General features: G+C 38.2%; 1 protein-coding gene and 2 pseudogenes across 1 annotated transcript in view; all 3 read right to left on the bottom strand.

The window, feature by feature from the left end:
* CACNB4 (calcium voltage-gated channel auxiliary subunit beta 4) overlaps positions 1-25,540 on the bottom strand; it is a 216,626-nt gene that overhangs the window by 7,038 nt on the left and 184,048 nt on the right. The window contains exons 7-11 of the mRNA XM_011360280.1: positions 25,450-25,530; positions 24,078-24,136; positions 16,689-16,798; positions 11,343-11,494; positions 9,540-9,635 (exon numbers count right to left, since the gene is read on the bottom strand). Coding sequence (XP_011358582.1) covers positions 9,540-9,635; positions 11,343-11,494; positions 16,689-16,798; positions 24,078-24,136; positions 25,450-25,530 — 498 coding nt within the window. The remainder of the gene's footprint in view (positions 1-9,539; positions 9,636-11,342; positions 11,495-16,688; positions 16,799-24,077; positions 24,137-25,449; positions 25,531-25,540) is intronic.
* Positions 307-425, bottom strand: LOC111739441 (annotated as a pseudogene).
* LOC111739503 lies at positions 13,869-13,987 on the bottom strand (annotated as a pseudogene).

Below are 25,540 nucleotides of genomic sequence, written 5' to 3'. Positions count from 1 at the left end.
AGCTACATGATGGAAGATGATTTGAAACTGCTTTTAGGCTTTCGAAAGCACAGGGGAAAGCAAATTTCAGCTTCTGAATGAAATACAGATATATACGACTTATTTTCAACGAAGAATTTCACAGCCAGTATATCTGTGACAATTTTTCTTTTGAACTGTTTAGGAAACAATACAGCTGATTAGACTAGAGTATTTTTTGTTTTTGTTTTTGTTTTAGGCGAAGCAACCCTTGGTTGACCTCACAGATTGCAAAGACCTTGTTAGTTTACAATCCCTTATTTTTTATTTATTTATTTTTATTTTTTACGCCTACAGCACCTGGTCTCCCTAGGTGTTCTCCCATCCAAGTAGTAACCAGGCCCAACCCTGCTTAGCTTCCGAGATCAGACGGGATTGGGCTTGTTCAGGGTGGCATGGCATTAGGCATAGAGTGCTGGAAATGAATATAATGGGGAAAACATTTTTTTTAATTATACATGAACTTCAGAGAGAAGCAGCCCAGTAGATTATGTAAACCAGCTTTGCCAATTTTTCACAAATTTAAAGGTTCAAGTCTAGTTAGTTCCATACTGTGCAGTGCGTGAGGCGTCTAGCGTGAGATACAGATTTGGAGAACTATCAAATCAGCAGAAGATGGTGTGGGTAATGGGGCAGTCACAGGCTGTGAACAGTTACCCACTAAGGATATTATGCCCTTGGTGACTGCCGGAGATAAGGGTAACACTGAGCTGTGTTCAAAGCACTGCCACAGTGAATGCCTCTACGTTGGGACACTTTCTTCAGCTGAGGTGGGCAAAAATAACGCAGCTGCTGAAGTACGTTAATGGTGAACAGAGGGGTCAAAACAAACTATAAGGAAACCAACCCCTTTCTGGATAAGCTCTTTCAGGAAAATTAAAGACTAAAGCATTAGAAATATTAAGAGTGGAAAAACATGCCTCTAGCTTATCCAGTGGTTCAGAGCATGAAGATGACAGGGAAGAAAGAAAGGGAAAGAGTGAAGTTGGGGAAAAAAAAAAATGAAAATGAAGATCTGCAATATCTTTTTAAAAAACTGGAAGTATTTAACAATCTGTCTAGTTCTCCATTCAAAGAGTATCACAAACTTTCCAAGGGAAAGCACCCAAATTAGGGCAACCAACTGGTGTGGTTTGCCCAGGACTGAGTGTTTCTGGGTGCTTGAGACTATCAGTGCCAAAATCTGGAAAATCCGGGAAGAATTGGAATGGTCGGTCACCTTGGTTTTTACAGAAGATAGAGCACTTTTCAGTCCCCACATTGAGGATTGGAGCAGGTTCCACTTATTAATTTTACATTCTTTTGGGAGGGAAGCTATAGAGAGGTAGTGGGCAAGTCTTTCTTTATGACTATAAAATAATTCTACCATAGAGGGGAGACTCTCATTAAAATCAACATAAATATGTTTTATCATGGAAGTTGTTATTGAACATTTTAAATAAAAAGTTTATAAAACTTAGAAATTAATTTTGTAGTTTAATTTTAATTTTTTTAAAATTTGGTACATTACTGAATATTATCTAGCCAGGAAATTAAATATATAAAAACTCTCCTACAGTATATACACTGCATTACATTTATTTGTTGTACATAGATAAAATCTCATATGGGGCATCTTTCTTATTTCTAAGTGGAAACAAAGAAATAATGGGGGTGAAAATACCTTTATTTCATTGCTATTGGAAAATAAAGATCCTGAATCTGCCACCATTTAAAAAAATGACTAGCAAACATCATTCAGTTAAAAAAAAAAAAAGGCTGAATGGCAAACATGTAATGTTAATTATAAAATAACCAACCAATGTTTCTTTTATATCAAAACTGCATTCTTTATATTGTTAAAGCTTTTGAAGTCCTGAGTACTTAACTCACTGGCCAACTAGTGATAGGATACTGGACAATAAATTAAAGGGGTTTTGTAAGATTTAAGAAGTGTTATGGGGATAAAGGAAAGCCAATCAATATTATGGGGCTCTAGCAGTTAGTCTCAGACACATTTTGTACTTTAACGAGCTACAACTGGAAAGACAATCAGAATTCTTGCCACTAATTGGTGGGGGAAAACACGAAGGCAGAGAATATCAGTGACTTTGGTCCCTTCTGGTTTCTCTCTTTTAATAATCTGTGACATTCATTCTGAACTCAACCACATTTTCCTCACCACACTCCTCCATCCTGTTCATCCTTATTCCCTCCATCCTTATCCTTTAAAGGTTATAAAAAGATCTAGCAGTGTTGTTGTCTGTAGAAAAGGCACCCAGTTCTTTTAAGTTTATATGAATCAAATGCTGTAAATCAGCATTGGTGGCAGCACATCATCCCTAACTCTGCATATCCAAGTTGGGTGGCTGCAGGCCCTGTGGCAGGAGTCGTCTCTTTTAGGCTGAGAAAAACCAGATCTCATGTGGCCTTGTTTCATGAAGGAAGCATCTGAAATCGCTTACTCTCTTTCAAAAGCAATAGTATGAATTCAACTACGAACATCCAGAGGCTCTGTAACAATGAATGCACCAATGGGAGCGGTCCTTCAAGTAGATGGGTGAATCCACATGATTCTAAATAATTTAAATGAAATGACAGTGGAAAAGGGCAGTGGAAAATTTCTACCGTGATAGCAATACGATCAAGGATACTGGGCACTATCATTCACTTCGGAGTTCTTATGTTTAATAGAATAAATCTGAGTCCATCTGGCAATGGAAAATAGAGGGCGATAGAAGAGAACTACTATGGTTACTGTAATGTTAGAGGTTTGCAAGACTCTGTGGAGGAAACGAGTTCCCTTTTGCAGAGAGAGGGATCAATGTCATTTTACACACACACAAGAAAAAAAGACACAGCTCAGAGAGTCTGAGGGTCAGCTTTTAGTAACACTAACCAGCTTGTAACTAAGTAGGATTAAGAATTACATTTCATTTATATATTCAATTGTCTGCCTATCTGCTTTTCTCACCATGCATTATGTAGCTCTCATTACCACAGTACTGGGGCAATCTGAACTCTGGCCTTCTTAAAATGTACTATTTTCAAATTCTCTGAAAAGGAAATGGGTACAAGTACCTGGTAGAAGCCAAATGAAATCTAATAATACAGATGTATATTATAAATACAAATTCAGGCTGGTCATATAAAAAAGCATATGGGAAATGGGCTCATGGCCCTAATCTCACAGACCCTTTTCTGTCTTCATCCCATCTTTTCTTCTGTGAATCCAGAGAGGGCAATGAAGGAAAGTCCTCCCTCTTCCAGAGCAGAGGTATGCAGGAGCCCATCCTCCCAGCTTACTTTTCTGTCTGTGGCAGATTTAAAATGGCCACAGAGTTTTTGACACTTCCTGCGTAGAGATGGAGGGTATGTCCCCCCTCCTTGAATCTGAACAGCCTCTGAGACTCCTTCTACTAGCAGAATTCTGTGGATATGGCTAAGCCCAGTATCTAAGCTCAAGAGATTGAAATACTTGTTCCTGGAACCCTGAGAGCTGTCCTGTAAGAAGCACTGACCCCTGCTGGAGAGATGCCATGGGAAGACACAGAGAGGGAGAAGGGCCGGCTGAGCCCAGCCTTCCAGCTCTCCATGCTAAGGGGCCAGGTCAGCCACCAGCTGAATCCCACCAACTGGGCATAGTTTGAAGTCATTAAGTTTTAGGGTAATTTTTTTGCACAGTAATAGATATCTAGAACCTTGTCCTAGAACATGGGTGGCAATTTTGGCGGGCTAGCTTTATCGAGCCTTCCTCCTACTCCAAAAACGAAGTTTGACTAGACCATTCCCATTCATTTACTCATTGTCTATGCTGCTTTCCTGCTACAAAAGCAGTGTTGAGTAGTTTTGTGAAGAAGACCAAACGGCCCACAAAGCCTAAAAATATTTACTATCTGGCCCTTCACTGAAAAGTTGAAGGGCCCTCTTTTAGAAGATGCCTTACCTATGAAATTGAAGGAGAGCAGAGTTTGCCACACCCAAATATGTCTTTTTGGCATACTTATTATTTTAAGCTGATTATTTTTAAGAAACGACAGTCTCAGGAATAACCTATGACCTTCTCCCTAACTGCCTACGAGGATTTAGATAGAGGATCTGCACCAGGAAGGGAGCTATCATCATAGACAGCCATAGTTTAATATGAATTAGGTGTGCTGGACAAGGAGGCATCTAGCAAGGCATGGGACCCATTGTTAAAGATGGCCCAGCAAACATTTGTTTATAAACCATTGGCTTTTCCGTCTCCACGTGAATTGCCTTCCTATCCTTTGAAGTCCTAAACCACAACCCCTCTTTGTCCTAAGCTTAAAATGGCATAAACTTTAACTGCCAGATTTGTCCTTGGGTCCTATATTCTTAGGGTACCCCTGTATGTACATACATAATTAAATTTGGTTATTTTCTCCTGTGACTCTGTCTCATGTCAATTTGATTATTAGACCAGTCAGAAAAAGTAAGAGGGGAAAAAGAGGAAATTTCTTCTCCCCCACAAAACCCCTAATTCTTTCTCTAGGAGAATACACGATAACCAAACTGTTGCCATTCACTATCTACAGTCTTGCTAAAAGAGAACAGAGATTTTACGCTGGCTTTGGCGAGGGCAAATGACATTTAAAAAGCCAGTTCATCTCTCTTGGTCTCAGTTCCCTCATTTGTAAAATGAGGAGGTTCAACTGGATCAGTCTTTCCCTAGAAGTATTCCATAAAACACTACACCCATAGGATACTCTGTAGAAAAATGATTCTATCGTCAAAATTTAGGGGAAGTACTGCATACTATCTGTCCAAATGGAGATATAAAATGGTCAATATTAAGGCTTCTGCAATAAAGAAACCAGTCTACTCTTGCTTATCCATTTTCACAAACATTTTTGGTATCAGAGCTCTTTCCTTGTCACACCTGTCGACATCCTATGGGGCTCGTATTAAGAAGAACATGCTCCAGGAAATACCACACCAGGTGCTCTTAAAGGTCCCTTTTTTGCTTTCACAGTCCCAGAGTCTAGGATTGATTTTTTCTGGCTACAGAGTTATTTTTTTTTCAGTACTCTTTTAGCTTTCCTTCTCCAAAGAATGCTGCCTTTAATTTCTTAACAATGTGAGACTCTGCCAGTGTAATTTGCTGACTTTTCAGACTGGAGATGCATCGGCCAATCAAGTTGCAAATTCTCCTAGAGAAACTAAAATGACAGTGATCACCCATCTTTGGATGACAATTATAATTACCATCTTGAAATAAAGCAAGGACATATGCAGACACATTTTTAGATTACTACTAGTTTTCATAATCCACAGATTTCTTCACACATGCCAAAATAGAGTATCAAATTCCTTCTTAGCATTACAAAAACTATTCACACAATATCCAATATTTAATAACATGTTTAATACGTAAACGGTGTTTAGAAAATCCTAAATATAAGGTAATCTTGCTTATCCAGACTGTTTGTTTAAATTTCCAGGTTATCTCGCCAATTATGTAAAACAAGGAATTGTTTATCCTGCTGAGAGATGATAGGGCAAGGCTGTCTTCCCAGCATGAGGCTGTCTGAAATTCCTGAAATGGGGACAAGTTCGAAGCAGCTCACAGTATTATTTGCATTTAATATATGGACCTATCTTATCTTGGTTTCAGCTATTTCAGATGTAACAAGTTGCATCATATGAACAACTACTCAGTTATCAACCCCCTTAGAAGTAAAATACGTCAATTTTAATAGTAATTATTAAATTACTATTTAATAATTAGTAATTATTAACAATACATGTTAATAAAGTTGTTCTCATAAAAGGATCAAATTAACAAGAAACAAGGTCAAGTCACCTAAAATGCATCTCAAGGAAATTACTGAGATGTACCAGGCCTAATGCTTAAACGATATATGCTGAATGTATTTTAATTCTTGGCAAGAGAGTTGATTGTAGGTGAACCACATAGAATTGAGACGATTAAATACTTGGAGTTTGTCTGGTATAACCACATGGAGACATAGATACCATGTCCTCAGACAGGCCCATATGTTGACCTGTAGAAGTATCTAATCTTAATGATGTTTTGAAATAATGAAGATATTATCTGACTTGATGTATCTTTTTATTGTCATACCCTCCTCTTCCCTGGGCTCCATAACCTTCATGGATTCCATAATATCTCTATGCTAATCACTTCTAAAATCTAGATAGAATCAGAGTCTTAGAGTGGAGCAGGAATCTTAGATACCATATCCATATTTTAGACAGCATATCACATCTACAGCCTTCACCAGAGGAGATTCCTTTCAAAATATCTCTGACATCTGTTCATAGAGACTGCTCCACGCCCACTTGCCACTGAATGCAGTTAGAGACAAAGAGCTCACTGCTTAGAAAGCCATCCCATTCTTTTTGGCGTTTACGTTTGGGCAGACTTATGAAATGCCTTTCTCCTAGTGGGTCAATCGGATCATTCTGTCCAATGACATTAGACCAGCCTAACTGTTCCTAAGTCCACCCAGATCCATCCCTTGAAACTCCCACTGATCTTAGCGCTACCTCTGGGATCTCAAAGAACCAGTCACCCTGACAGTGTACACCTTCCTACATTTGTGAAGACAGACATGGCAAAAGCGGTTTGAGATATTAATCTGTGTTTTTCCTTTTGTGTTTTCCCCTGTTCTTGTCTACCGTTTAAGCAGGTGGTGGGGTCTGTGCTCCCTTGTCTCAGGGGCAGTTAGTGGTAGGAAATTGACAACTCTCCATTTCCCCTCCTGGGTTTTGTATCCCAAAAGCCAAAATTGGTTGGAGAGATTTTGCTAACTGCTTCTAGACAAGAAAGAAGGCGGGGATGCTTTTAGTCCAACCAAAGCAGAGAGAAAGCTCCTTTAATAGCAACAGTAGGGGAAAAGGAGATATTTTCCCTCACTCAGCCAGAGAAGAGAGAGGGCTCCTTGCCAATGTCCCAGAGAGGAGGGGCTTGCCTCCCTGCCTTGCCAAAGATCCCTGTTCCAGATGAAGTTCCAAATGAAGTCGGAGGCAGCAGAACCTCCATTCCTAAGGACCACGTGGTCGTGGTGGATTGTTTTCCAAATTGGAACTCTCCCCTTCGCTCCCTCAACTTCTTCTCTAACCCCATCTCTAGGACTTGGGGTCTTTGTTCTGCCCTGGATTAGGGTAAAGTCAGCTGCAAGCATGGTAAAATATCCTGCCTGTCCACTGGGATGGAGGTTAAAGTAGAAAATGAGCTATTTCTTGCATGGCCAAGTTGGGGACCAAAGATTCATCTACACTACACAGCTACGTGTAGAGGTGGAATGGCATAGTGGACAGAGGTTTGTCAGAGTCAGACAGATCTAGCATAGAATCTTGGGGTTGATTTACTAATTCCTACCTCCAATAAGTTTCTTAACCAGGAACTTAGCTTTCTCCTCTAGAAAGTAAGGGTAATGTTACCTACTACGGTGGTCACAGAGGAGCATGCTCAGATTTCTCTGAGTGAGAACCTGCTGTGAAGAGTGTAGGCAGCAGACAGCCCTGAGTGGCTGCACCTTCAGGATCCACTGCAGCATTCAAGCTGAGGCCAACACGCTCCCAGACAATTCCTGAGCATAGCAAGAGGGAAAGAGCCTAGACACTTCTGCCTAACATGGACTCCTCTAATGGGCAATCTTTTCTCTGGGGATCCCCATCTATGTGACTGAGATTTTCTCAAGGCTGCATCATGGTCTGAGGCTCCTCCTACCAGTTCCTCCTTCCTTTCCCCTCTCCTTTCACAGGGTCAGACCTGCAGCAGGTCTGAAGGCTCTCCGTGCCAGTTCTCTTTTATCTCTCACAGGCATTTTCTCCAGGAAATATGTACTCCTACTTCCATTTAGGTCTCTGCTTCCCAGAAGAGCCAAACTGATATCATTATCTTTATTAGACTGTTCTAAAAATTGGAAACAATAACACAGTTCCTGGCTTTGGGAAGTTAGTGTCCATCAACTGAGAAGTGTTATAGAGTTAAGGGCTGGGTAATACATTTTTCTATATTTGCTCAGTGCTTTAATCATACATTCCAATGTGTAAGTGGACTTCATCAGCAGGCACTGTGAAATTAGACTTCTTAACATAGTGCTCCAGACTCCAATCTATCCAAATTATCTGCAGGCAGGTAACCAGGTGTTGGGGAGGAAGGTTGTGAAGGGAGGAAATTGGCTTTGGAGCCAGATAGATCTAAATCCAATCCTAATTTTCTATGTAACTTTAGATAAATCATTTAACCTCTCTGTCTTCAGTTGCCTCAACTATATAATGGAAATAATATTGCTTATCTTACTAGGTAATTGCAAGGATTAGAGATAGCCTATGTAATACATCTAACACACTGTCTGACGAACTATAAGCATCTAATAAAATAATGCATTATTACTCATTTCCTCTACATCCTTTCATTCATTCACTCATTCAATAAATATTTATCGTGGGCCTACTATGATAAGAATTTGAGATACAACAGTTAACCAGACAGGCACAAATCCTTACAGAACCTGAAAGGTTAGGCATGGTACAGCGCAAAGTACATCCAGTGATTATAACAGAAACACTTAGATGGTGCTTATTATGTGCCAGACACTGTTCTAAGAGCTCTACCACATATTCCTTCATTGAGTCTTTACACCAACTCACTGAGGTAGGTACTTGCTCAAGATTACAAAACTAGGGATATAATCCCTGGTGTGGATTTGAACCCAGGAAGTCTGGCTCCAGAGTTTATACTTTTAACAGCTATGCTGTGTTGCCTCTCTTAACATCTGAATTAGATTTTATGCTTCCACAGAGCGTAACAGTCCTTACACAAGTATATAAAAAAATCTAGTGAATCAAATCAGTGGGAAAGACAGTTTCCCTTAGAGAAACACAGGCACAGAAATTAGTAAGTTAGCTGGGCCAGTATAGACACTGATCAACCACTGGGGATCCACGTGATAGCAGTTACCACGCCCCCCGCCCTCCTCCGCCCTTCACCATTTGCCTGGCTTCCAACTCAGCAGCTGTTTTCTGGAATTGGCTCTGGAAGAAAAGTTGCTATAATATGGCTTTTCACCTTACTTAATTAACTCTGACCTCTTCATCTGCTATAACCACAGTGCTCTTCCAGTTCCAATAAATTCTCAACCTTCAATGTCATAATCGTTTATGCCTATCAGAATTTTCAGGCAGAATAGTTAGGGAAAGTCAAATCAGTATGTTTTCTTTTTCTTTTCTTTTTATAAAAGTGTCCATATGACTGGAGAAAGTAGTTTGCTGAGTGTTTGCAAAGTAATCATGGTAGCGGTAACAACATCAGGCACCGGATACTAAGTTCACTTCCTGTTATATGGCAGACATCACCCAGCTCCGGATACCTGAGTGTAGTCAACACAACAGCATCAGTTTGTTCCAAGAAATTCTTTAGGTTTATTACAACATACCAATATCACCATCATTCTGGAATAAAAATGACAATGCTAATAAGAAAAAAAAAAAAAACACTCTCTCCTAACTAGTCAAGAATGATTAAGACAGAAAGTGATTGTACTTACTGGGGGGCATTGTGCAAGTTTATCAGCTGCCACCAGTTGCACATTTAAGTGTTTACTTTGGGACTTTCCTCTAGATTTAATCAACCGCTGTAAAACCTGATAGAAGAAGACATGAATCTGAGATACTGTCAATAAGTTGAAAGAAAACCAAATAAACCAAGATCCTTATTTATAGTCTGTTTAGCACTGAGTATTAATAGAGAGAAAATACAACGTGATAAATCATATTTATAAACTCCATAATGACATCATCCACTTACACTGGCTTTCAGTTATAGTGGATTTGATATGTTCATCCTATCCTTGCTCCACGTGAGGGTCTTGGTGGGATCTTGAGCTCCCACCCTAGATTTTACCCAGAGATTTCAAAGAGAGCCCTGCAAAAGTGGAGGAACCGATCTGTACCAAGTCATTTATGTCCAAATTCAGCTGAGTAATATTTTGATTCACTATCTCAATGTCAAATAAACATCAGAGTCATTTATATATTTGGTCCTTTTTGTCACCGATAACTATTGAGGCATTCCAGTTTAATTGTACACCAGTAAGATGATTTCATGATAGGAATCTAAGCAAAACATTTGTACTGGTATGTTGCCACTATAAACCAGTGATATATCTGTCTTTTAAGTACTGTTATAATTGCATTTTGCCATACACTACCCTTTGCCTTAAAACTTTTTTGTAGCTGGAACAGGGCCCTTCCTGTGAAAACAGTTCTAGTATATGAGGCTCTATGATACCTCAGCACGTATGTCTTGAGAACCCTAGTTCCTCCATCTGTGAACCCCAGGATGACTGGGGCAGTGGGGAGAGAAATTGGAATCTATTCCACTGCAGTGAAGGGTCCTTGAATCTCCTTCAGTTTTGGGCAAAAGAGACTTCCAGGTGGTCAAGGCAATTTCAGTCCATCCTAATGATTCCTCAAAGGTCCTGGTTTGGTCAGAAGTCCCAAGTTCATCCTGCACAGAACCAGTGGCAGGGATGGAAGGCTGAGGACTTAGAAAGGGTTAGGGAAGGGCACAGCTTCTTTAGGCATCCACCCATGATGGGAGACATTACTGTTCTGGCTGGAAGTTTAATCAACATTTAGGGACTAGAATCCACAGTTGGAAGCACTGAAAAGCAACTGGTTATTCGTACCTTGCAAGTGTATCTGTTTCATCTTAACCTTTTAGAACATCATCGCTTTTTAAAAATGAAAGAATACCCAAATCAAAAGTGACCAATTTGAGGCTGTCTCACTTTTATTTTTCTCTTCTCTGGTGGCATGAAGTATCCCATTGTGCTTAGTCACAGAATAATTATATTCCTTGAAGAACCCAACCTAAGCACAAATGTAAGAGCCTATATATAATGTTTCCATAAGAGATTTTATACAGCAATGTTTGACTTTATATATGATAAATACAGATACCTTTCTTGAACTATGTATTCTCTCAACTGATGATACAAGAATCAATATTACCCAAGAAATTTACCAAGATAGAACCTAAAGTCTCTGAAAAACCAGAGTTGACTTTTCCTTACCTTTCTTATATTTTTTTTAATTTCTATTAAACTCTTGCATAATTGTTTGGTGGCGGAAACACAATAGACCATGAGCTTTTGGAAGGAATGGACTGTTTTTTATTAGCTATCTCAGAATTTCTAGAATCTGTACAAACCGTGAGAATTAAAAACTGTACTTATTAAAAAGGGTCTAAAGAAGACATTCTCCTTGCCCACTAACAAAAAAGTACAAAGCACACACACACACACAAATAGAGCTTCTAATTCTTAAGATAGAAATGAGCTAATTACCTTTGGAGAAGAGACTTTCACATGAACAATAATTGGTGCTAAAGAAGTCTTTATAAGTTGTGCTGGGTGATTGATGGTGTCCGCATCAAGAACAACCAGTTGCAAAGATCTTGCCAACTCAAAGATTCTTTCAATTTCACTTTGTACTTCCGCTAAATGAGAAATAATAAAGAACAGGTCATGGTTACTTTTATTACTTAGTTCGTATATTTTAAAAATAGTACTCCTTTCAGATATGTTTGTCTACACTGAAAAACAGAACATTTTGAATTTACGTATTCCTATCTAACTTAAGATCTTTTCTAAAGACAGAGGGATGGATTGAGTTTTGCATAAAATCCAACAGTTGGTGAAGAAATTGAGAAGGCAATTTTGATTTGCTTCTTATACTCACCCTAATATTTAACTACGTATATAGTTATTTATTTTTTATTGTTTCTTTGTCTTAAGAATTTTTGTTTTAGCTATAGAAGCTGAAACTACATTTAGGAAAAAACTGAAATACATGTGCAGAGCATCGCATGGAAAGCAAATTACATTGAAATATTCCTACCAATCATCCACTTACGTATTAATATTTTAGGGATTTTTTTTTAAATCTCACAAGTCACCTATTTTGACTGATGTGTACATTTTTATACCCATGGTTGAACATTCTGGATCCACCCTTACAACCAGCATATTGCTAAGTCTTAATTCAAATATTAGGGCCAGTGGACTTGTTCTAAGGCATAATTATCTTTAGTATTATTTTTTTTATAAAACAAGACCAATTATACTAAAATGCTGCAATGCATCTGGATGCAAATCTACCTGGCTGACCATAATAGTCAAGTTACTCAAATATGCATGAATCTGATCAAATGAAAAATCTAGTTATTGTCAATGTCTAAAATAATTCAGCTATTTTTTAAAGCAAAAATGAATTATCTATAAAAACATAATATGGCTTTCTGAAATATAAAAACAATTTTTAATATATATTTTATAAATCATCCTAATTAGATTATTGAATTTTCAGAGAGATGATCTTATTTTGTTTTATACTTATTTTTATTTCTGGCTACAGGTATGACCTAACAATGTTGTAATCTCATCCAAATTACACGGAGTAGACAAAGCTACCTAATTTAAATTACTTCAAAGATGACCTTGGAAAAGGTGATGTTGCTCTGAAAAGGGCTTGTACGAGAATCCTAATTATTATAGTGGTGGTTATTACAATAGACTGCCATTAAATTAACTTATATCCAAATTATTTGTTTTGCTTATCCAGTATAAATTCAAGTTCATGTCACCCACTGCAAAATGCTGCCTTCCATAACCAAACAGATTGATGGGGTGTGTGGGATCATGAATGCTCAAGACTATTGCATAACTCTATTTTCTTGGGCTCTGCATAACAGCATAAAATTCTTCTTTCTCACAAAATCTCTGATGTTTAGTGCACGATCTATATTACACATGTGAATTTTAAGAATCAACATATCTATCATTTTTTCATATTATTTAATCTCAATGGCCTGAAAGATTTCATGTTGCTTTAAAAAGTGACTAGTTTTCAAGATATCAATGTAAAGAATTTGGACAATTAGGCTTATTTGCAAAATTCTTCTGAAATCACATTTCACATTTGTTAGTAATAGTAACATGCCTGTGTCTCTTTTTCTCACTTGTCAAAAACAGTTTAAAAAAGATATTTTTCTCATGAGAGAAGTTTGAAAAATAAAGTTTATTTTCATTGTAGTAAATTTCAGTCTCAGGCTGTTGGGGTATAGTCCATTTGTTGTTTTCATTAAATTGTCACCAGTTTGATGTAACTCCTGGCCAGGACTATAGTAGAACAAGTTTATAATGCTTGAAGCTTCAAATCAGAACACAATATTTTTTGAAGTAGCAAAAAGGCAGTGATGCAAACTGGACTGCTCTGGTACAAAGAACCCTCGAGGCACTCTGAGTCTCTATGTAAATAATTCAGAAATACCTGGGCCATATTTACTCTGCACCAGCAATAAGTGTCGTTTTTGACAAGCCCATGCAGAAGGCACACCTACTGCTTAACCAACACAAAACTCATGGGCAGTGGGCACTCTGACATGAGCAGAGAGGTGTTTGGGCAGAGCTAGCCAGGTGGCTGCAGAGGGCCACACTATATACTAGAGTGGGTCCGATACTTGGAAAATATGTATGTAGAATGAAATATCTAAGTTATATGTATAAGGAAGAGAAATGCATATTTATCTACATAGCTTATTTTCTTTCTTCTTTTTCTTTCTTTCCTTTCTTTCTTTTTCCTCCCTCCTTCCCTCCCTCCCTCCCTCCTCCTTTCTTTCTTTTCTTTCTTTCTTTTCTTTCTTTTCTTTCTTTCTTTTCTTTCTTTCTTTCTTTCTTTCTTCCTCTCTTTCTTTCTTTCTTTCTTTCTCTTTCTTTCTTTCTTTCTTTCTTTTCTTTCTTTCTTTCTTTCTTTCTTCCTCTCTTCCTCTCTTCCTCTCTTCCTCTCTTCCTTTCTTTCTTTCTTTTTTTCAATACCTACAGCACCTGGTCTTCCTAGGTGCTCTCCCATCCAAGTACTAACCAGGCCTGACCCTGCTTAGTTTTCGAGATCAGACGAAATCAGACACATTCAGAGTGGCATGGCCGTGGACTACATAGCTTATTTCCTTAAAGAAAAACTTTAATCAAACTCAACAATCTTGACTACCCTGGCTGATTCTCAGAAGGGTTCCAGTGGAAGTTTCTTCATGATCTTATTCCACACAAATGGAGCTCTGAGAAGTCACAAACTGTGATGTTGGAGGGATCTCAACAAACACTATAACTCAACCACGACTTATCTAGACCCACCTCTCTCTAGCGCCTCCATCACCTGTGATCTCTCTTCTATCTAAATGTTTAAATTACTATTTCAATGGTTCCCTAGGGCTCAAAGCTACATTTCCCAAAGTGAGTATCCTGGAACACCAACCCCTTAATATATCCTATGAGAAGAAGGGGGTTTTCTGCAAGTGAAATACTACATACTATAGTAGTTTCTCTTGGGATTTCAGACATGCATTATCCTTTGTATCTTAATGGCTCTAAAAAGTCTCGCAGTAAAGAAATCTGCCAATTGTTTAATACATAATTTCCAAATTTTATTTGACCATGGAAAAGATTTGAGATGTAACAACTATTTCATATCTTGTAAAACTAACATTTCATGGAATCTATTTTGGAGGTCTCCTTAGCAAAGCGTACTAGAGTCCTAACATACTGGTCTCAATCTGCTTTTTCAGTCTCTTTTGTTGCTCTAAACCATGCCACCACTCCCCTTTTCTAAGCATGCTCTGTACAAAATTAGTCGTTTCTCAGCCACTCGATGCTTTTTATATGCTGATGCCTTTGTACATTCCTGTCTGCCTTGAAGAACCAGCTCAAATATAACTTCTGTGATGTCTTCTCAGACACTTCTTACTCTCTACCGTTCTTTCTTTATAGCCTAGCTCTTCACATAAGTCCATTATCAAACAGTATTTTAACCATCTGTTTCTTCTTTCTGTTTGCTCCTGGGTAAAATAATTTGCCTTAGTCATTAAGTCTGGCATACTGCATGGCACATAAGAGTTCACTAAAGATTTGCTGAAAGAATCTACAAACGTGCATTAACAAACAGGCAAACAGACATAAATGGCTCACATAGTGGTTATTAGAATAGACTGTCATTAAATTTAACTCCGATGGTTGTGGTATATGAATTTACAGAGCAAAAGGAAAAACCAGTGAACTTACATCTACCTTGTTTCCCTCTCAATATTTACATTAACTTTCCCCCACCCACTCCACTGACTGACAATAGACGACTAGACTATACAAATGACTTCAAAGAATATTCATGAATCCCTTGGTTGGTGCAACCTAGCTTATGTTTTTCAGTGTTCTTTAGCATCTCACTGCACATTGAAGGAAGAAGTGGTTAAAAGTCAAAGTCACTGTGAGGAGTGAGAGGACAGTGGAAGACAGGAGAACAGAGCACAGATGCTTGTGTGGAAAATCTTCGATCTAATTTGGCATGCTCTCACCCATGATATTTGACTTTAGTCAGTTACCTAATCTGATCACTATCATCAACTCTGCCATCATCACTTCCTCAAGGTCAAAATACAGTGCCTTTACAAGTGTTTTACTCTGTATGTAGAAGGCACTAAATACAGGACTTCAAAACAAAACAAAACAAAACAACCTCACTGATTTCTGGGATCTTGTCGTTGCAAGTGCTGACTATTCCATTTGGGATGTTTGGCATTATTTCACAAAGCAACTATCCCACAAACATTTATTGAGTAATTCCCATGTACCAATCCCATGCCAGGAATATAAGGTGATATTCTGTAGCCTCTTTCTAACCTGTACAATTCTTGATTCAGGGTCAAGTCACAGCCTTCAGTGAATTCTTGTTGGGATGTTTGGGGGTGCAATCTATCTTGAAATATTTTTTAAGTTTTCAATCATTCGTGGAGCTCATTTCAGTAGTTTAAAAAATGTAGTGGCATAGAAGACCTCTATCTTTCCTACTCTGCCCATGAGGAAGAGGGCAGTAAAACAAGTTGCCTTCGGAATGTGAATGTAAAAGAGACTCCTAGAATGACTACGTCACTCTTGGCAATCATAGAAACCCACAAACAGGCTTTTCAGATAAATGTTGTGATTCGCCAGTAGCGTGGACTTGCTTCTATGGATAGTGATTCCACCCTCCATAGCCCTGCTCATAGATGGCTTGACAGAGCTAACCACATGTAGCATTTTTTTCTTCTCCATCATGGTGAATTTCAGGATGCCTTCTAATTGGTGCTCTGGGAAAGACATGTTTAAACTCCCTTCATGTTATTACTGGTGGTTACTATTTCCACTTAAAGGTGTGACTGTTCTGGGTACTACCAGCTAGCAGCAGAAGCAATACTAAGAACACCATGATCTAGCTTTCTTCTAAAGAGCTGAGAAGGCTGAACATCTCATTTCCTTTCATGTCAGTGTGACTCAGGTATGACACATATCATTAGCCACACTGAGAACCCTGGGCAAAGTGGAGATGAGTGGCTTCACATGGTTAGGCATAAACAGACTAAGAAAGTCCCTTGAGGGTTCTTCCCACCAGACTACTAATTGGCTAATCGACAAGAGTTGAGAGAGAGGAGGCTCTGGCCGCTGCAGGACCTCGCTTCCTTCTTCTCCGTGGGTTGCGTTCTCCCGTTAACCAGCACTGCCCCATTCAGAATGTGGAGCAAACTGGAAAAGCTGTTGACAAACACAACCCGTGCCATCCCAGTCTGAAAGCATAGCTCGGAGAAGTAGCACATTTGAACTTCTTACCTAAGCTGGACCGAGTGTTCGAACGTTCAATTATTGCTCTCTTGCTGGGATTATTTAGGACGGACCTCTTAGCAAGAGAAATGTCAGCTGTCACTCTCGTTATTGATATCCTATGAATAGGAACACAGAACAAAACAAGCCAGTAAAAATATTGTGAGGTTTCCAAGTGATTTATAACCACAGTACTTAATAACCACTTTACATACTACAGTGCAACCATAGTAAAGTAAACATTGGCCACAAGTGTTTTAAACAGACTTTGGCTAGTACTAAAATATGAGCAGAGCAGAATGGAGGAAGGTTTTGGCTATTTAACAAAAAATGATTGCAGTAAAAATGCGGCTCTTCCTCCACTATTGTCGGCCTTGCTGAAATCTCTTTAATGTATACCATACCAGGAGGGAATCAAAATATATGAATAAACCATGCTCTTTCTAGGAAGCAGCAATACAATTTCCCTACAATTCACAGCTGAGTTGCTCTTGAACAAGACCTTCAGGAGCTATTCAAATGCTCTACCCTGGCTTATTAACGCTGCTAGTCAAAGGGGGAAGTCCTCTTCATTTTGATCATCAAAGACAATTAACCAGTGGGTAGCTATGTTGCATTCCCAGTGCTCGACAATTAATTCATGATACATGGAGCATCTCTACACAGGCCCAAAGGGATTTTTTTATTTCTAAGAATATGAAAAATATGATTTCTTTTCTGCCAGCATAAGATTCTTCAACATATTTGCATATGACTTTGAATGCATATGGTGTGCAGTCAAAAGACACTGTAATTGAGGGCAATGTGAGGATTGTGCCAGGATTTTGTTAGAAAGTATCCTACAGTCATGCAATGGAATAAAGCAGAGACATTGCGAATGAATGGAGAGACGGGTCTATTTGCATATGTTTTATCAAACGAGAATCTCTGGAATTTAGTTTTAAAATTCTTCATTTTAAACTGGGATGAACAACTTCAGATTATTAGCTACCTGTAGAATGCAAAGAATGTTTCTCTAAGCCACTTACTGCCGCCACAGACCTTTCTCCATTCTTATCTTCACAGATTGGCAGAGTTTCAGAAATGAGACAAGGAGAGTAGTGCCCCTTACCCTTTGCACTGAATTAGCTCACCTATTCTCCTCCATTTTCAAATTCCTTTGGAGGTTGGAACAGGGAAGAGGTGGAGTTATTAACAATTATTGAGTTATATGTCATCTGACGCTTGTTTTGGGACAACACTGTCAGCTCTCAGGAGACTTCACTTGACTTCAGTGACCTGAAGCCTTGGGGAGAATTAAAAATGTTCTTTTTCACAAATGGCTAGCAATTGCTTCTTTACAGTAACAGGCTGTGCAAAAATCCTGATGCCATTTTAAAACAAAGTTACTCCTTGCTTGTATCATTGTATTTATAAGCTGTAGAGGATCAAGAGGTTTAAAATTTTTAGAATTTTGAGGCTCTAATAATTTACTTGAGGCATCTTCAAATTGTCTTCTGCAAAAACCAAGAGTTTTGTGAAATACCTCCAGGGCCACTGACAATGCTAAAGGGAGGCTGAGGGCTCCAGCTTCCCCATCCTCAATGCCAGGTGAACACCTCTGCATTTCCGTCTTCTACGGAGGGGCTTTATATGTGATTTCATTACAAAAAGTTGTTCAACTGCTAAAAGACATTGGGAAACATTGGCCAAGTAAAGTTTCTTCATTCTACGAAGAAGAAAACTGAAATACAGAAAGGAAGTCTCATACATTTAGTTAGAGGCTAAGAAGGTCTACAACACAGGCCCTGAATGCGAGGCCAGTACTTAGTCACCTGACTTATACTTCTCTTACAGTTTCAGTTTTCTTCTCCAGCAACCTCAGAGATCTCCAGAGAGGAGCCAAATTATCAAGCGCAGATGCCCAATCTTGGCCGAGTGCTGATATAGATGGTCAGGATTTATTCAGGTGGAAGTTAGGTGACCCCCATATCTGAGTCTTCATTACTCAGTTGGCTGCTGCAACTTGAGGCATAAAATCTCACAGGCAGCCCTTGCAGGTCGTAGCTCCTTTTATTTACTGAATAGGGTTTGCTTGTTTATTTTTGTTTCTGTTTTCTTTTTATTTATTTGTTTGTTGTTTTAAGAATAAAGCTGCTAGTTAGAAACATACAGTCAGAGCAACTCAAATATCTGACTGGAGGAAAGTGGGTTGGTTTAGGAACAGAATTCAACTTTCTAGAATAATTACTTTTGAAGAGCCCAAAGAGTCTATTCTGCTTAAGTGAAAATCAAAATTTTCTAGTTCCATACAAGCCAAATAGTGGCCCTAGGTTTATAAAATTTTAAGGGACTACAAATAGATGAAAACTTTTATTTTTTCTGGGTTGTAAACACTTTTACAAAGCCATTTCAGGACACGTCTAAACTTTTACCAAACACACACACACACACACATACACACACACACACACACACAGAACAAGAGAGAGAGAAAAATTGCCTCATATAGTCCAAAACCAGGAAAAGGTTTGGACAATACAGAGTTCTTTTTCTCGTTTTACTTGTTAATAAAATACCAGCTAATCTGTTACTACAAGTTATTTCTTAACTAAAGTACACACATGAAAGAGCTCAAGAAAAGATAGACACAGCCATAGAAACCCTTTAATAAGACAAAGCAAGAGTTTCTAGTTTCTAGGCAAAGATGCTTACTATTGTCAACATCAGACACCAAATCCAAACTTTTTAGAAAAGGTTCCCCAGCAATGTAATTACATTCACATTGAATGCTAACTAGATACTTTTTTTTTTTCCTGAAAGCGATATCCTTTCTACTTTGTTTTCCCTTGCTATACTCACACCCTCTAATGTCTTTCAGCACTTCCACACATCCTGTTTGACATACGTCTCCAAAAAGTTCCCTTGGAAACTTTCCTGTGACATAGCGTCTGTAATTAGTAGTTGGTAGACAGGAGACTAATAGAAGTCCAGTTACTCAGGAGACTGGGTATAGCAGCCAATGTCACTGAAAACTAGCAAAAATCATTCTCTAAATCTAGCAAATCTGAGCCCCAACTGTTGCTTATTTCTGTTTTGGAATTCATCATAATTGCTGCAATACATCATGAGCTATGAGTATTAGTTTTCTGTGATTTTCTATGGAAAGATATTACTTTCAGTTACAACACATTCATTAAAAAATAATTAGTATTTCCATGTTGGTAATAGAACACTTGTAAGATCCTTCTATATGCTATCCTTGCTACAACTAATATACAACCCTGTTAGTATATTAATTTTTTTGAGTCCTAGTATTCATAGAGAAAAATGTTCCAAAGAACAGGGATGGAAGGCAGACACAGACCTGAGTATTCTTCCTGCATCTTTCTCTTGCTAATTGCATGACCACGGACAAGTCACGCCACACTGTGAGCATCAGTACTATAATCAATATAATCGTCACAGTAGTTTTGCCAAACTATGTCACAGGATTGTCTTTAGGAGCAAACAAGGTAATATATAAAAGTGCTTTCTTAAATCATTGTTCATAGTGTCCTATGTTGATAGGCACATATATCATCTATGTAAGACAATTATTGGAGATTTGCAGACTTGAAAAAGACAGTTTCTTTATATCCTATACTCAAAAGTTAGCAGTCTACCGTGAACTCTCCCATCACCAGAGTCCGTAAAATTGATACATACTTTAAGGGTGGGCGTTCAGGTTGGACATATTGTAATCAAAATCTGCTAATTTAAATATTCATGCTTGTCATTAAAGTGTTCAATTAATTAGCTCTACTGTTTGTTCACCGATGAGTCTGCATTTGAATAGAGAATGGGAGGAAGAGGTCATAAGAGAATGATATTGATTATGAAATGGAAGGCACTGTGCTGTTCTTTTTCATTTTTTGACTGCAATTACAAGTTGTTTTCATTCCTCCATGGCTTGGCTGCTTTGTGACAGCATCAATTGTTCTCATTTCCTTTCATAAACAAATACTACTTCGAGTTTACGTAAATTGTATTCTCAGTCTCTTTTCTTCAATTCTTTCTCAAACCCTCTTTTTTCCCTTTAAGTATTCCTTTATCTTCAGATGTTATCTGCATAAGTTATCTGTGTAAGTTACACAATGTTAATTTAGGATTTTGGGCCATGATCATATCAGTTACAACGTCTCCAATAACTAACATACAGCTGATCTGATCAAGTTGTCAAAAAGCCTAAAGTAACAACTTTATTGAGATTTGAAATGATTAGCATAGATCAACAAATTGCAAGTAGTTTTGACTACTTGCTCTTCAGTCTATGAATGGCAGAGTCAACCAGCTGAACAAACCTCATCCCAAAGGATGACCCCCCCATATATGTTTGTGGTGTGAAATGAAGAAACTAAAGCTCTGTGCCTTTGTGCATCCACTGTGTCATCACCAGGCTGATGCCACTGTACCAGCTTGTTAGGCTCACTTAGTTTATGATCTGGGCGCAGGAACTGTCATGTCATGTGAATATCCACATCTATAAGGATCCTTCATAAACCACTTTATATTATGCTGTTCATTTTTCTTACATGTATTATAGTTTGACCCTACAAGAGCAGTTATAGAAATACTATTGTATAATAAGTAGCCCTAAACTGACTCAAATAATTTCTAAGGTATCAAAAAAAGGCAAGTATATGATTCTGTAATAGTCAAACTGTTGGACTTTAATCCAATTTGTTAGATTATTTTCTAAACAAGATCTGAAAAACAGTATTGAAGAAGAAAGCCTCTTAGCCAATAGATCCTTTTTTTTCTCTTTTTGAAAAATAATAATACTTTCTACTGACTATTTTGTCTAACCTACTGCATTCATGGACAATGAGACAATGAGTAGGTTTCTAGTAGAAAATATTGTTTATGCTATGTCACTGTGCTAAAGCCTTCTGTGTAATTATTCTCTTGTCTGGTTTCAGTAAGAGACTATTTGTTGTTTTCTCTCCTTTATTAATTGGTAAAACAAAATGTAGCAGATTGTCACAGCTCAAAACGTAAGGATAGGCATGTCATTGTGAAGCTACAAACAAATCTTTTCTTCCTTATCAAAGTCTCCACATACACTCAACCAATGGATTTATTTTTGATTCTTCTGCTGCATGGGCCTCTTATGATTCAAAAGCAAGTCTACTCACCTACTCCCATCTTTAGTATCTACCTTTCTCCAACTGTGCTGTATATCAGATCTCTCTGAGGCTGAGTCTCTTTCTAGCTACTGCTTTTGCTATTGTTGGATCCTTCCTCAGATCTCTAGAACCTCTGCTGTGTCATCAGACCCCATGGCATTGATATTGTGATTCTATTTCTACTAACACCATCATCAATAACGTGTGTAAGTGCTCGATGCAGACAGCTCTACCTAATTCAGAACAAATCTCTGCTGTTACAATTAACAGCATTTCTGGGCCTGAAGATTGAGGTAGAACCACAGATCTTTCATTCTTGAAAATAGTAATTAAATCACTCATTTCTTCTTTGCTAAATTATAATAATTCTTTTCTTTTTTCCCATTGGGCCTACATTTCAAAGATTTAACAATGTTGTTCATAAGGATGTTATGTGGGGATCAAAACAATCTAACACAAATTTTGACTGTGTTATGGGATGAAATTTGTTCAGCTCAAAGGCTTTTATCCAGTTAGAACTTCCTTAAGTAAAGGCATCACAGTTTAAAATCATGTGACTTCAAGCATAGCTGAAGGATGTGTGCATGTGCAACCAAGAACACAGAAGACTGAGCCATGTATGTCAGCTGCCTCCAATACATGGAGACCTGCAGGAGGGTAAAAGTTATGGCCCAGATCATCAGAGGGCAATTCCAAGACTAATAATGTTAAGTCAGAATCAGAGTTCAGCTGTTTCTCAGTAATGTTTCTTAAGAAGAGAATTCCCAATTGCCAAAAGTTTTCAGACAGAAGCAGATTATCCATCTGTTTGTGGTTATTGAAGAAAAGAAATTAGAATAAATTTTATATTTTCCTCCAACTTCAATATTCTGGTATTCAGTGTTATCCACTTATTTCCTTTGTAACTACCTCATTCTCTGCCTATCTTTTTTTTTTTTTTAAAAGGGGGGAATAGGATAAACCCATGGCTTTCTTATAGATCTTGGGTCCACTAGATGAAGGTGGTAGACACTGTTATTTGTTCTCCTCACCAGCTGATTGGAGAGACCACCCTTGGGCTGAGGGCCCCAAAAGATGGGCAGAACAAAGTTTTTGCCCAGTCCTTTCTTCCCCTCCTCTATCCCTCCCTTCTGCTCAGCTGAGGCACATCTGCCGCAGACTGTTAAATGAGCAATAATAAGCTTCCATTGTGTTTGAATCATTATACATTTTGGGGTCTATTTATTAAGACATCCTGGGCTCTATTAATGTGCTTAGCAATTCACACAATTGCAGTGAAGTATTCTGCTTTCTTGAACTAAAATCTCAATTTATTTTCTTTGTATATAGACTCAGAAATAATGAATATTTTACACAATTATCCAGAAGGCTTTTTTTTTATGAATATATACAATTTACATTTAAAGCATTATCATGGTTTTTTTTTCCTTAAAATACCATATTTGTTAAATATTTGGCAAGTAGGATGCATTTAACCCTACTTTTTAGTACACACTATTAAACTTTTCTTCATTTCTAATAAGTCTTCAGCTATTTTCAGGTGATTATTTTTACATGGTGTGTACCCTGCATTGTGAAAGAGCTTAGTACTTACTATTGAGTAAATATGAACTTTTTATCATTTCTCTGCACAATACAGAAACTCATTTGAGATATTTTTCACAAAACTTGAATGATAAATTTATCTGATAGCTAAAGACTGAGCCATATTGATAATGGTGTAGGATAAAGTAGACCAATAAAATAACAAGATAATTTCTACTAAAACAAACAGAAACTAGACATCTAAAGAAGTATTATTCCCTACAAAATTGGGAGGCTTATAATGAAAGCATTTCTTGCCCTCTTCTTTTGAGGGAGTTGATATACACATAATATGTAATTCTTCAATGATATTACCCAGCTTGACCAGTGAGCCACCATATTTATCAAAAATATTCTATATTTTAAGTTATAATTTTCATAAAACAAGTTTGGTATGAATTCACTAACAAGTAAGAAAATAAAGACAAACACATACATTTAAATAAAACAAATAATTTCCCTTTTCAAAGCCCCCTTTCCCGTGGGGATTCAATACTATACTTCATAATGTCATAGTTTCAGAGCTCTTTCATTCTATTCTCCCTGGAATATTGAGTTAACTTTTAATTAGAGATCTTTTGCAATCTCTGGAAACAGATGCACAAATCAATCTATTATACATGTTTGGTTAAAGAAAAATAAAAATGCAAAAATATCTACATCTCACCTCCCATCAAACCTGTGCTTCAGGAAATCAAAGAGGGCTTTCTGCATCATGTCTGTTACCTTTGCAGAGGTGAGAGAAAAAAGAATGAGGCAAACACACACAGAGAGAGAAAGAAGACAAAAGTGAGACAGGTGGAAGGGAAAGGCACTATGACTGACCAAAGACAGCCAGTCCTCTTCTGAGGGGTAGGTTACTGTGGAAGGTGTTTTTCATTCTTAGCCACTTGCAGTTACTAAATTCCTCCCCCACCCCACTTTAGTTCTCCTCCAGAGTGTTGAGGAATGAACCAGCAGTGTTCACTAGACCCAAGACAACCCCTCTTCTCTTATTAGGCGTTAGAACTGTCACCCAGAGACCACAATAGGCTGGCTTTGTACCCAGGTGCTGCCTGTCCTTGGCACACTTGAGTGGTGCTCGCCTCCAGTGAGGAGCAGGTAGAACCCCTCGGGCCAGCCCTGGGTTTATCAGTCCTGCTACTCTGCATGTTGGTGGAAATTCCCTACACCCAGGGCTGGATGTCAGTAGACCACTTTCCTGCTCTTCCTCTGACATTCTCCACTGAGAGAGGGAGGGGAGGGGAGAAGGAGGGGGAAAGGGAAGGGATAAGGAGACAAAATTCTTAGATCTGCCTCAAAAAAGTTTATTGCTTTATCCAACAAATGTATACTGAGCATCTACTATGTGCCAGACATTGTCCTAGTTCAGTGGGAATGGTGGCCTGGAGGTTGCCTGCCTTTAGATTTTAATGTCCTGCAAATTATCTATGCTAGCACAAAGTCACAATGGCAACATCTGAAATGTAGTATATCTAAGTCTTTATTCTTTTCCTTCTTACACAGTTTAATCTGTGAAGATGGTCACTAATAGTTTTAGTGGAGTTTTTCTTTTTCCTTCTATATATCTCTTAAAATAAATAAGCAGAGAAATATTTGGAATATGCCATTAATTTGAGATTTGCTGGTGCTTTTAGGGTTTAGTTTTGCTGGCAGACTGCCTATATGTTCCCTCGTGCTGTTTATACTCTATTATTTCTAATAGTAAAGGCAACTGTTGAGACAGATAAAGTCTTTTTCTTTCAATTTAATGCAGAGCAAACCTTTGACCAGACCTTCCCATTGTAAATGTTTTGAGGGAGATATTTATTCCTAAACAGTGTAATACATAACCAATGAGAAGAGTGACAGAAAGGGGAGAAAGAGCCAAGAGCCACATAAGCCCCTCCCTGCACCACCTGCCTTCACATGCTGAGAGGCAGCTTTCATTGGTACTTAAAAGACCCTACAGGAAAGCAGACCCTGAAGGAGCCAGCTCCAAACTTCTGTCTCTTAGATTCCTGATCAAGAACTGAAGCATAACAAACTGGTATTTGTACCTCATAACCCTTCAGTGACGGCCCCACTAACACCACTGGACGCATGGATGGCACGACATCATAAGGAGGAATGTGCTCCGTCTGAAAGAGA

The sequence above is a fragment of the Pteropus vampyrus genome, unplaced genomic scaffold, assembly GCF_000151845.1.
Source record: "Pteropus vampyrus isolate Shadow unplaced genomic scaffold, Pvam_2.0 Scaffold2, whole genome shotgun sequence".
Lineage (NCBI taxonomy): Eukaryota > Metazoa > Chordata > Mammalia > Chiroptera > Pteropodidae > Pteropus > Pteropus vampyrus.
The sequence above is the reverse complement of the archived record's forward strand: the minus strand, read 5'-3'. Positions and strand labels throughout refer to the sequence as shown.